Source organism: Sorex araneus, chromosome 2 (assembly GCF_027595985.1).
Source record: "Sorex araneus isolate mSorAra2 chromosome 2, mSorAra2.pri, whole genome shotgun sequence".
Classification (NCBI taxonomy): Eukaryota; Metazoa; Chordata; class Mammalia; order Eulipotyphla; family Soricidae; genus Sorex; species Sorex araneus.
Window position 1 is genome coordinate 39,570,911 of NC_073303.1, and position 12,088 is coordinate 39,582,998.

General features: G+C 57.8%; 1 protein-coding gene across 1 annotated transcript in view; it reads right to left on the reverse strand.

Moving 5' to 3' along the window:
- ITGA11 (integrin subunit alpha 11) overlaps positions 1-12,088 on the reverse strand; it is a 110,388-nt gene that overhangs the window by 88,063 nt on the left and 10,237 nt on the right. Inside the window, exon 2 of the mRNA XM_055127389.1 lies at positions 2,626-2,737. Coding sequence (XP_054983364.1) covers positions 2,626-2,737 — 112 coding nt within the window. The remainder of the gene's footprint in view (positions 1-2,625; positions 2,738-12,088) is intronic.

Genomic DNA, 12,088 nt, shown 5'->3' on the forward strand with positions numbered 1-12,088 from the left:
CACTGTCACTGTCACTGTCATCCCATTTGTTCATTGATTTGCTCGAGTGGGCACTGGTAATGTCTCCATTGTGAGACTTGTTGTTACTATTTTTGGCATATCAAATACGCCACAGGGAGCTTGCCAGGCTCTGCTGTGCGGGCAAGATACTCTCGGTAGCTTGCCGGGCTCTCCGAGAGAGGCGGAGGAATAGAACCCAGGTCGGCCACAAGCAAGGCTAACGCCCTACCCACTGTGCAAGGCTCCAGCCCCTTTCATGGGGTACCACCATAAATTCCTTATGCCCAGGCACAAAACCTCATCCCCGTTCACACCCCTTTAACGTAAGACTTGGGTGCTCTCTCTCTCTTCTCTTTTTCTCTTTCTCTTTCTCACGCTCTCTCCCTCCTCTGTCTCACTTATTTTCTCCCTTTCCCAGCCGATTAAAATATTAATATTAAAATATTTTTAAAATGTTTATTTAACACCTGGTAGTGTTGAGGGGATTCTACACATCACATATGAAAATATTCCTGACTTATAAAGTACATTTTTTATTTTATTTTTTGTTAGCTAACAGAGCTGGAGTGATAGCACAGCAGGTAGGGCGTTTGCCTTGCACACGGTCGACCCGGGTTCGATTCCTCCATCCTTCTTGGAGAGCCCAGCAAGCTACCGAGAGTATCCCGCCCACACGACAGAGCCTGGCAAGCTCCCCGTGGCATATTCAATATGCCAAAAACAGTAACAACAAATCTCACAGTGGAAACATTATAGGTGCCCACTCGAGGAAATCGATGAACAATGGGATGATAGTGCTACAGTGCTACAAAGAGTAAGTGCATTTTTAGACTAAAATATTAGAACAAGAAATAAGAACATCACATTTTAATTGGCATAAAATACCAAATGCTAAGAGTTATTAGAATAATATATATTTAATAAAATTTTTTTCTCTTGGGGCTTGGGTCACGCCCAGTAGTGCTCAGGGCTGTGCTCGGAGACCACTCCTGCTGGTGCTTAAGGACTACGTGTTGTGTTGGGGATTGAACTGGGGTCAGCTGCAAGTGAGACTAGAACCTTAACCTCTGTACTAGTTCTCTAATAAAAATTTCACCTAGAAGGCTTAGATGGCCCCTTTCATATGAACTTTACACTAAAAATCACAAAGCACAATTGAGAGAAAAAAATTTAAAGCGCCAAATGAAGAGAGAGATGTGTGGGTCCGTGCGTTAGGAGCCTATTTCCGAGACTGGACTTCTTCCCGACTTGATCTATAAACCCGACACAATCCAATCAAAATCTCAGCAACTTTGGGGGGCACTCATGAACTGCCACTAAAATCCAGGCAGCGGCCTGAGAGAGGGCTCAGGGACCCGGGTTTGGCTCAGGGACCCGGGTTTTGTCTCTGGCATCGTGCGGCTCCCTGAGCACTGCTGTGTGCAGCTCTGGTGGCCTCTGAGTGCACGAGGCCTGCGCAGTCTCTCAGAGCTGGGTTTGAGCTTTGAACCCCGTGGGCCCTGCTGGGAGTGCTCCCAGGCCCACGAGCACGGCAGAGGATCTTCCCTCCGTGATCCGAAGGAAAATATGAAAGGTTTAGCAGAGACAAATCAATTTCCCCCGAGAAGACTGAAGGTGGAGAGCCCATGCGGCTCCCCTTACTGTAGAGGAATGAGGGGCCGCGGGAGCACGGGGGAAGGTGCTCCCTTGCACGCAGCCGACCCTGGGTCTATGCCTACTTCTCTGAGCACTGCCAGACGTTTTCCGGGAGCACAGAACCAGGAGTCAGCCCTGAATGAACACTGCTGGGTGTGACTTGCCCTGTCGCCATTTCCACCAAAGGCCAATCCATCAATGGACTTGGTTCCTCCTGTTCCCAAAACAGATGTGACTAAAAGAATGAAGAGGTTGGCCGCTGCCGGCGAAGAAGGTTTGCAGTGCTTTCTGTTTTTTTTGGTTTTCGGTCACACTCGGCGATGCACAGGGGTTACTCCTGGCTCTACACTCAGGAATTACCCCTGGCGGTGCTCAGGGGACCATATGGGATGCTGGGATTCGAACCCGGGTCGGCCACGTGCAAGGCAAACGCCCTACCCACTGTGCTATCACTCCAGCCCCTGCAGTGCTTTCCTGACACAAGTTATCTGCAATGACTTAAGGATATATCATGTAAAGTCCTATAAATATTTCAGAAAAAGATACGCAAGACAATATTAAAAAATGGGCAAAAGATTCAGTCAGAAAATGGACGACACAGGACACCAAAAGAGCCAATTTTCTGGCTCAGTTCATGAGCCACTAGTCACTTGCACGTGCAGAAGAGGATACCGCACACATCAGGGTGGCTAAGGCTGGAAGGCGGCAGTGCCAGGTGCCCACCGAGAACGCAGGACATCGAGAGATGAACTTAGTAAGCCGTTTTTCAAAGAGTCGATTGGCCGATCCCACGAACCCTGAGTGTGGACGACCGTGTCACTCAACAATTCCTCCCCACCGCTGAGGACCTGCGAGGGGGGGCCTGGCTGGACACCCCGTTCCCCGGCGTCTGGCAGGAGGCTGGAACTGTCCAGCTCCCCCCCGAGGGCAGGCACTGGGCAGCCTCAGGGCCACCAGGACCGGTCAGGAGAGGTGGGCGCGCTCACTCACCACTTCTTGCCGCTGATGTCATGCTGCTGCACGGTGTAGCCGAAGAAGGCGCTCCTGGAGCCAGTGATGACCCGGGGGTGCCTGGTGTCCGTGTTGAAGGGCGCTGTGAGCCCTGCGGCGGGAGAGAGAAGGGTGGGTGGGGGCGTCAGTGTGAGGCTGGGGGGCGTCGGTGACCCTCGGGGCATCCGTGTGAGTCTGGGGGCTTCTGTGCGAGGCTGGGGTTGCCAATATGAGTCTGGGCGTATGGGGGGCTCCATTGCCTTGAGGGGCTTGGCTGGGGAGTCCCATCCCTTCTCTCCGGGGATCCCTGGAAGTAGCTGAAATAACCTCCCGGCGGGAGGCTGAGTGTCCGCCCGGGGGTGCCACCATCTGAAGAGGTGTGGGGTGAAGCCTGCACGGAGGGGCCCCCCGCCCCGAATCCTGTCTCTAGACTAGAGCGTTCCTGTCTCCTGAGCCTCCTCTCCCTACCCCACGCTCTGCTTCTTCCAGCTCCTGGGGCTCCCTCCCCCCTTTCCTGCCCGTGCCCTCCTCCCTTCTGCCTGCCCGAGGGTGAGGGGTCCCCACGTTGAATCCCAGAGACCCAGGTCTCAGGTGCTGCTGGCCACACATAGGGAAAGGCCCCTGACCCCTTCACCCGCCCCCAAAGGTCTTCCCCGTCCCCTTAGGTCTAGGTCAATGACTTCTCCCTGCCCCCCACCTGGGGAGAAGCCCAAATGCCTTGTCCCCTTGGCCCTTATCACGAAGAGAAGCTCCTGCATGTGGGGGCCTCGCCGTCTGGGTCTCTGGGTCCCTGAGCTCCTCACGCCCATCATTTCTCTTTCCAGACCAGCGGAGAAGGCACCAGCCTCAGCCACGTGTCGGGGAGGGGCCAGACCCTCAGGGATGAGGAGGTTGGGGTTGGGAGGACATCAGGACCCCAGATGTCCACGCATGACAGCTCCTCCACGAGGCGGTTTCAGGGCCTGCGATGCCTCAGCATGTCCAAGTCATCCCCCTGCCCAACTGCCGCTACCAATAGGATGCCCGGGGTCCCCCGAGGTGACAGCCTCAGGCCCTCCTGCCCGGACTCCCCAGGGCTGAGAGCCCGTCAGGGCCAAGACGGGCTGGGGAGTTTCACAGAGTCAGTCACTCGATCCACAATCCAGTCACAACCTTGAGGGCCAGGGAGCCAACTGACCACTGGACAGGACCCTGAGTCGGGGCTCTGTCCCTGCAAATGTCACCAGCCTTCCCCAGACACCGGCCCTGGCTGTGGTCAAGGACTGTGGCTGCCTTGAACGGTGCATGCTTTGCAGGAACCAGAATTTCCCTGCACACGCCTCTTCTCTCGCGCCTTGCAATGGGCCCAACAGCCAGGGCTGCATCTTCAAGGGCAAAGGACCAGCGTCCCAGAGGAATGGTGGTTGGGCACCTGGGGCTGGCAGATGCGGGGTGGTCCACTTGGCTGGGTGGACCTGGTGACACGGGCCGGTGGACACGGGGTGGGCATTGCCTCCTGCAGCCACAGCTGTGACAGCCTCCTGGCGCTCTGACACGGGCAAGCCTGGAATGGGGGCTGAGACGGGCGGAGCAGGCAGCAGCTGCGCAGGGTGGAGGCCCTGGGAGTTGCTGCCCTGCCCTCCCCGGGCACCTCTGCCCGGTGAGTGTCAGCCGGGCATGTTGGCCCCTTAGAGTCTCGGGGGCAACGCGGGGACTATGAGTGATGGCAGAGATGAGCAGGGCCAGAGGACATGGGACACAACGACGCAGGGGAGGGAGGCCAGGGCCACTGGAACAGAGCGGGGAGGTGTGCAGAGAAAAAGGTCCAGGAGGTGAAGTTGCAGATGCAATGGTGTCGCTTTCCGGTCTGTCTTCAGAACACACATGCACACATGCACATACATGCACACACATGCACACATACGTGCACATATGCGTGTGTGCAAACGCATGTGCACACACAAATGCACACATGCATGCACAACATGCACACACATGCACACATACACATACATGCACAACATGCACACACATGCACACATACACATATACACATACATGCACAACATGCACACACATGCACACATACACATATACACATACATGCACAACATGCACACACATGCACACATACACATACATGCACACACATGCACAACATGCACACACAATCACACATGCATACACACAAGCATGCACACAGAATAGTATGTGTCTGTATGCACATGTAGCAATGCTTGCACAGAGAAATGCGTGCTTGGGCGCGCCCACATACCTGCACAGGTGAGGCACAGCTCTGCCTGCACCTGCTGCCAGCAGCAGAGAGAGGGCGCGGAGCACAGGGAGAGCTTGACTGTCTGGAAATCCTGGCACCCCGGGGGCCAGAGGCCAGAGCCTGGTCCGGCGCCCCCTGCTCTCAGTGCTTGCTGCTTTCCCAAGACTGGTCACCCCAGTCCGCGGCAGCCAGACAGACCTGAAGGGCTCCCCGTCCCCGCCGCCTCTGCCCTGCCTTCCCGCCCTTCCTCCACCCTCTGCTCAGCCCCCTGGGGTCTCGGCTTGGAGCTTTGGTTCTGCTGTGTCCGCCCGGAACACTCTCACGCCCAGCCCACCCCTATAACCCAGGACAATCCAGGCTGCTGCCTCCCTCCCAGCACCAGTCACCCTGTCACCTGACTTCCCTTTACTCTTCTCCCGGTGGCGCTGGGGCCCACCCGAGGGGTGGGGTGGGTCGGCAGTGGGGACCGGAGCTCAGGCCCTCGTGCAGGCTAGGTGGGGCTCTGGCGCCCGAGCGTCTCCACAGCCCCAGAGACAAGTGTCAGGGCTCATGCCAGCGTGGCCGTGATGGCACGCTGGGGCTCGAGCCCGGGACTGCAGTGTGCAAGGCGAGCGCCCGCCCTGCTCGACCGTCAATCTGGCCCCTGGAGGTTTGTTCTAAGGAAGAGCAGCAAGGCCAGCCGAGGGCTGGGTCTCGAGTCCACCGACTCTCCTCCTTGTGCTCCTTCATTCTCCTTCTCTCATTACCCCCGTTCAACCCGTCTCCAGTGCCTTAGCCCATGAATGACTCCGTGGGTCTGTGACAGGCCGTGTTCCAGGCTGGGGAGCAGGGCCCCCTGAGTCAGGGAAGACAGGGCTGTAACCCTCATGGCAGGGGGCCCACAGACACACAGGGTGAGCAGGCCCGGGGGTCTGGGTTCTGATCTCCGCCTTGTCACACCCTTGCCCGTGTCCCTGGAGATTCACGAAGCCTCTTGGGCTCCTTTTCCCCTGTCAGTGCAGCCAGAGGGGTGTGTTCTGCACTCCAAGCCCAGTACGCATCGGGAAGTTCTCTTGGGAAACACAGACGGCTTCTGGTCCCCGGCACGCGAGCATCTGCCCTGCATCCCGCCAGCACTTCAGACCCGGAGGCCAGGCCGTGTGCAGAGATGAAAGCGCCCTTTCCTGTGGGCTGGAGCCAGACTCATTCAGGAAGGAAACTCCAGGCAAAAATGAACAAGTTTTGGGCTGGAGTGATGGTACAGCGGGTAGGGCGTTTGCCTTGCACGCGGCCAACCTGAGTTCTCATCCCCGGCATTCCATATGGTCCCCCAGGCACTGCCAGGAGTAATATCTGAGTTCAGAACTGGGAGTAACCCCTGAGCATTGCTGGGTGTGACCCCCCCAAAAAAAGCAAAAGCAAAAAGAAAAAAAGAAAGAAAGAAAGAAAGAAAGAAAGAGAGAAAGAAAGAGAGAGAGAAAGAAAGAGAGAAAGAAAGAGAGAGAGAGAAAGAGAGAAAGAAAGAGAGAAAGAACGAAAGAAAGAACGAAAGAAAGAAAGAAAGAAAGAAAGAAAGAAAGAAAGAAAGAAAGAAAGAAAGAAAGGAAGAAAGAAAGAACAAGTTTTGCATTTCAAGCCAAAGAGAAGGGCTGCAGGCGGCCGTCACCCCACCCTTGGCATTCCCGGCCTGGCCTCCTTGCTAGCCCCTAAACCCAAACCCCAGAGCCCTCGGGTGCCTGCTCTGCCCTCTGTGAGGCCAGCCGTGAATGCCTGCCTCTGCACCCATGGCTTCTGGGCACACCCAGAGCTCGGGGTCACAGGCCTTGGTGGAGGTCTAGCCGATCTTGGGAAGGCCCTGCTGTGTGCAGGAGCTGGACAACCCCCTTAAAGCCCCAGCAAGACTGAGCAGAGCCCAGGCAGGGTGCGTGGGGTCCCTTAAGACCCCTCAGATTCCAGGCACTGGGACACCAGACTGTCAAGGGGGACTAGAGAGCTGTGTGGCCCGGAATGAGGACCCTCCCCCCTCTGACCTGTCAGGAGAGAAGGGGGCTGGGCAACACCAGGGGAAAAGGGCAGAGGACAGAGGAGAGGCCTCTGGTTTTCATACTCAGAGAAGGCGACCAGGAATAGAATGCGCCCCCCGAGAGTGAGGCCTGGAAGGGGAGTGGCCCTAGGCTGGCCCTGGAGGCCCTGAGGTCTTGCTGGCTCTGCCATTGGCTGGCCTGAGACTCTCCCCTCCGAGGGTGAGCACCCACCAGTGGGGTGTTGAGACTTCGTGTCCAGATCTGTCTCCTTCAGATGGACGGGGAGGGAGCTCTGAGCATGGGACAGGCGCTCACTGGGCACTCAGAGGGTGGGACAGGTGCTCAGAAGGTGGGACAGGTGTTCAGAGGGTGGGACAGGTGCTCACTGGGCACTCAGAGGGTGGGACAGGTGCTCAGAGGGTGGGACAGGTGCTCAGAGGGTGGGACAGGTGCTCAGTGGACAGGATAGATGCTGAGACGATGGGACAGTTGCTGAGAGGATGGGTCGGATGATCAGAGGATGGAGTGGGTGCTCAGTGGACAGGAGAGGTGCTGAGAGGACTGGACAGGTGCTCAGTGGGTGGGACAGGTGCTCAGTGGGTGGGGCAGGTGCTCAGGGGACAGGACAGGTGCCCAGTCGGTGAGACAGGTGCCCAGAGGATGGGACAGGCACTCAGTGGGTGGGACAGGCACTCAGAGGGTGGGATGACGGGCACTCAGCAGATGGAACAGGGGGCCTCCCCAGCGGGTGCTGGTGACCCCGATGACCCTGGAGACCTGCCATGGCCCACCTCTCCCCCACCTTAGACTCCTCCCCCAGCACTCCCCTGCATCCTTGTTCTCAGGCTCCTCCCCAGGGCTCCCCTGTGTCCTTTTTCTCTGGCTCCTCCCCCAGTGCTCCCCTGCGTCCTTGTTCTCAGGCCTGCCGGTGCGCCTTGCCGCAGGGCCTTGGAGCCCTTGCAGCCGTCAGAGGGAAGATCCTCGGAAGCAGTCGGGCACAGGCGGGCAGTCTGGGAGCAGGGGGGCGGGCCCTCTGCAGGGGGCTCTGCGAGGCAGGAGGCCAGACAGGCCCCAGAGAGACGGCAAAGGCTCCTTTGTTCTGTTTAGCGGAGTATTTTCTCCTGGCACCGCCATACCCACATCCAAAGCCGCGGCCCTGGAAACTCTCGGCCCAGCTTCACGAATCTCAGAAGCGACGCAGCTAAATTCACAGGCGCACGGTCTCCTGGCAGAAGCCCGGGCACCCTCAGGAGGGGGCGGGCGAGCCCGGGCAGCAGCGCCCACGCCCACGCGGCCCTGCAGAGGCAAGGAACGGAACAAAATCCCAGGCTCCCCGGTTTGGGGACTGGAAACTCCGGGGTCCGGAAAGTCTGAGTGGGGGCGGGCAGCCTCCCCCAGCCCGGTACTTCCGGAGGCCACACCCACCTCCCACAGCTGCTGCCATGGCAACGGCCCAGCTTCTCGGCGTTGAGACTAGTCTCGGGTAGATGCAGCCAAAGTGCTGAAACCCATGCCAGTGCTGCAGATTCTGGGGCTCCTGGGAGCACCTGCACATCCCACAGTCTTGACAGCCCCGCAGGGCACAGCCCAGGGGTGGGAAGGTGGCACAGAGCCCGCGGAGCTCAGCAAGCAAAAGCACAAAAGCCGCGGGGCTGGAGCGATAGCACGGCGGGTAGAGCGCTTGGCTTGCACGCGGCAGACCGGGGTTCGATTCCCAGCCTCCCATATCCCAGCATCCCTCCCTGAGCACCGCCAGAGTAACTCGTGAGTGCAGAGCCAGGAGTAACCCCGGTGCATCGCCGGGTGTGACCCAAAAAAGGGGGGAAAAAAAGCACAGAAGCCTCAAGTAAACCCTCAGACGAGGACTTTGACGACCCCATTGTGAAATAGAGCAATTTTCACAAATCTTTTACTGAATTCTTTTTCAAGAAATCCCTTTGCCCTTTAGTTGTAATAAGCAATACTAAATAAATTATTTTGTGTTTGCTAAGGGGGCTGGCTTGGGAAGGGTACGTGGGAAACTGAGGACACTGGAGGAGGGAATGTCACACTGGTGCTGGGACATTGAATGCCAGAAACAGCTGCTCTACAAACAACTTTATAAACCATAATGTTTACATCACTGTGTCACTGTAGCACTGTCATCCCGTTGCTCATCGATTTGCTTGAGCGGGCACCAGTAACGTCTCCACTGTGAGACTTGTTGTTACTGTTTTTGGCATATCGATTACACCACGGTAGCTTGTCAAGCTCTGCCGTGTGGGCAGGATACTCTCGGTAGCTTGCTAGGCTCTCCGAGAGGGGCGAAGGAATCAAACCCAGGTCGGCTGTGTGCAAGGCAAACACCCTACCTGCTGTGCTATCGCTCCGATGTTTAGATAAAGTGCAAAAAATATTCCCTTCCTAGAGTAGTGAGGAACACAGCCTCAGCTGGGGAGGCATGGACTGGACCACTGAGCCATAGTTTTGGCCCTGACCACTTTTTATTTTTCAAAGCTGTCAGAAGGATTGTGGAGGGGACAGAGAGATAGCACAGTGGGGAGGGTGCTTGCCTTGCATATGGTGACCTGGGTCCAATCCCTGGCACCCAGGGCGGTCCCCTGAGCCCTGGAGCTGGCTCCTGAGCACAAAGCCAAGAGTTAGCCTGAGCACCACTGGGTGTGGTCTCCAAATGACAACAACACAAACAAACAAAACCAAGAAGGTTGAGAGATCCCTCGCGAGGTTCTCGACACGGCACGGCCCCGAGGCGCGGGGTGCAGCCCTGATGCTCCCCGGGGCCACTGTGAGCAGCATTGCCAACCCCTGAACCATCAGCCCCCTTGGGTGGGGAAGCGGCTGTAGGGGTGGTGCCAGGTCCTGAGCATCCCCGGGAAACCGAGTTCGCCCGCACGCAGGCCAAGCAAGTCCATGGGAAACGGTGAACGCCCAGCGGAGTTTGCGGCCAGACCCATCCCTGCTCCTGGGCTCAGCCCTCCGTCTCGGCCTCCACAACGCCCATGATGGACCCGTCGATTGGTCACCCCTCCTGCAGGAAGGAGGCTTGGCCCCTCCCCCGCCTTCCAACACTTACTTGCTTTCTTAGCTAAGAAAGTAACGCAATGGCCCGATTCCTGGAACTTTTTGGGCTGCGACAAGTGCCCCAAACCCTCCTTCTGAGACTGAATTACTCACCGTGGCCACGCCAGGGGGCCTTGTCCTCGCAGACGTATTTCTTTTTTGGTTTTTTTTTTGGGGGGGGGGTTATACCTGGCGATGCACAGGAGTTACTCCTGGCTCTGCACTCAGGAATTACCCCTGGCAGTGCTCAGGGGACCATATGGGATGCTGGGAATTGAACCCGGGTCGGCCGCGTGCAAGGCAAACGCCCTACCTGCTGTGCTATCGCTCCAGCCCCGTAGACGTATTTCTTATCATCTTTCTCCCCCTGGGTCTTTGTTCCGTGCCCTGAGCCTAAGAGATTGCTTTCATCTCTGCACCTGATGTTGAACCGGGTTCAGTCACATCGGGGTCTGGGGGCCCAGAGCCCGGGGACACTGTGGGCTCACCTGGCTCCTCACTCCCTTGGAAGAGAGTCATTGGCAGCCATCCGTTTTGTTGTTTTTGTTTTTGTTTAATTAGTGGGCAGCTAATTAAAGGGGGGGGGTAACGCTTAGTAGAACTCGAGGCTGACTCCCGGCTCTGTGCTCAGGGACCTCTCCTGGCAAGCTCTGAGGCTCACATGCTATGTGGGGGATTGAACCCCGGGCCAGCCGGGTGTGAGGGTAGTGCCCTCCCCCTGCATGGTTGCTCCAGCCCCAAATAGCAGCTGTCCTGAAAGGCTCTTCAGGGCTGTCTTGCAGACCCTGGAGAAGGACGATGACGGACGGACCCCAAGCCGAGAACAACCCCGACCGTAGTCTCTGAGGACCAATCACCTGATGCACAGCTCAGTGCTCGGCCGGGCCCTGGGACTCTGACTGCTCTCAGGCGCTGGGATGAGCCCCACCCCCTGAGGGGCCTGGGTCTGGGGACAGGAGTCCACCTCTGTGTGCCCCTGAGGAAGATCTTCGTTCTCTAGCCAATGCTCATCACTTGAAATTTGGCTTTTAAACGGCGAGTTCCCAAACTTGGGTTCAATATGTTTACTTAAAGTGCAGTAAAATCTCGATCCCCCCCCCTCTCTCTGTCTGTCTGTCTCCATCCCCCTTCTCTCTCTCTCACACACACACACATACACGTACCCTGAGGTACTGCGTAACTAGAGTCAGGAGGACCACACGCCTGCTAAGCTGTTCAGACTTTGGACCTGTTTCTTCCTCTTCCTGCCCCAGTTTCGGCCCTGTGAAAGCAGACACTGGTCTCAATGCTCCACCCTGCAAACCCAGTCCTGATGTACAACACCGAGAGTTTCTTTACCCCTGTCCCCCCCAACACACACACACATTCACATATGCAATACCACAAGCACACGCGTGCACACACATGTACACGCACACACTCCCTGGGTCACTGCCCCCCCCCCGAGGAGGGTGCTTTTCGCCTTGCTGTTGACTTGTGCCGTGCACAGGCTGTCCAGCTGTTTGTTTGTGGTGGCCCTGCCCACTCTGAGCTGCCTGAGAACCATATGAAAGGGACCGGAAGTGGACACAGCCCGTCCTTTCCTGACAGAGACACGGAGCCACTCTCGGGCCAGGAGGTTTGGCTTCGGTTTTCCCAGGCTAAGATTATCTCCTGCTCGCCGCGGGCGTGTGGTCCTCCTGCCCTGAGCGTCGGGGCAGAGTCAAAGATGGAGCTCAGGGTCTGCAATTTGTGGTGGGTTTGCCCTCGGAGGAGAGGAAACAGGGTAGCGAGGGCCGGGCACTGCCAGGCTGCCTCTCCCGGGCCTTTGAACACCAACTAAAAGCGGGGCTGCGGTGGCCGGCCCTCCTGGTCTCCGGCCTGCCCGGTGGGACCCCCTGCGTGTCTGCAGACCCCAGCACAGGCCTGCTGCGACCGAGCTGCCCGACCGTGGGGGCCTTTATTTTCACACCCCAAACGCTGCTGCCACCCAGAGACAGTGCCCAGCTCGTTCAGACCGACCACCCGAGACTTAGGGGCTCAGGGGCCCGCTGGCTCGGCTAGGAACGAAGCCGGCCTGGAGAGTGGGTGAGCGCCCCATCGCGGGAGCAGGCAAGCCCAGGATGTAGGCTGGCACTGGGCCCCGGGCCCTCTCGAGGGGCCCAGG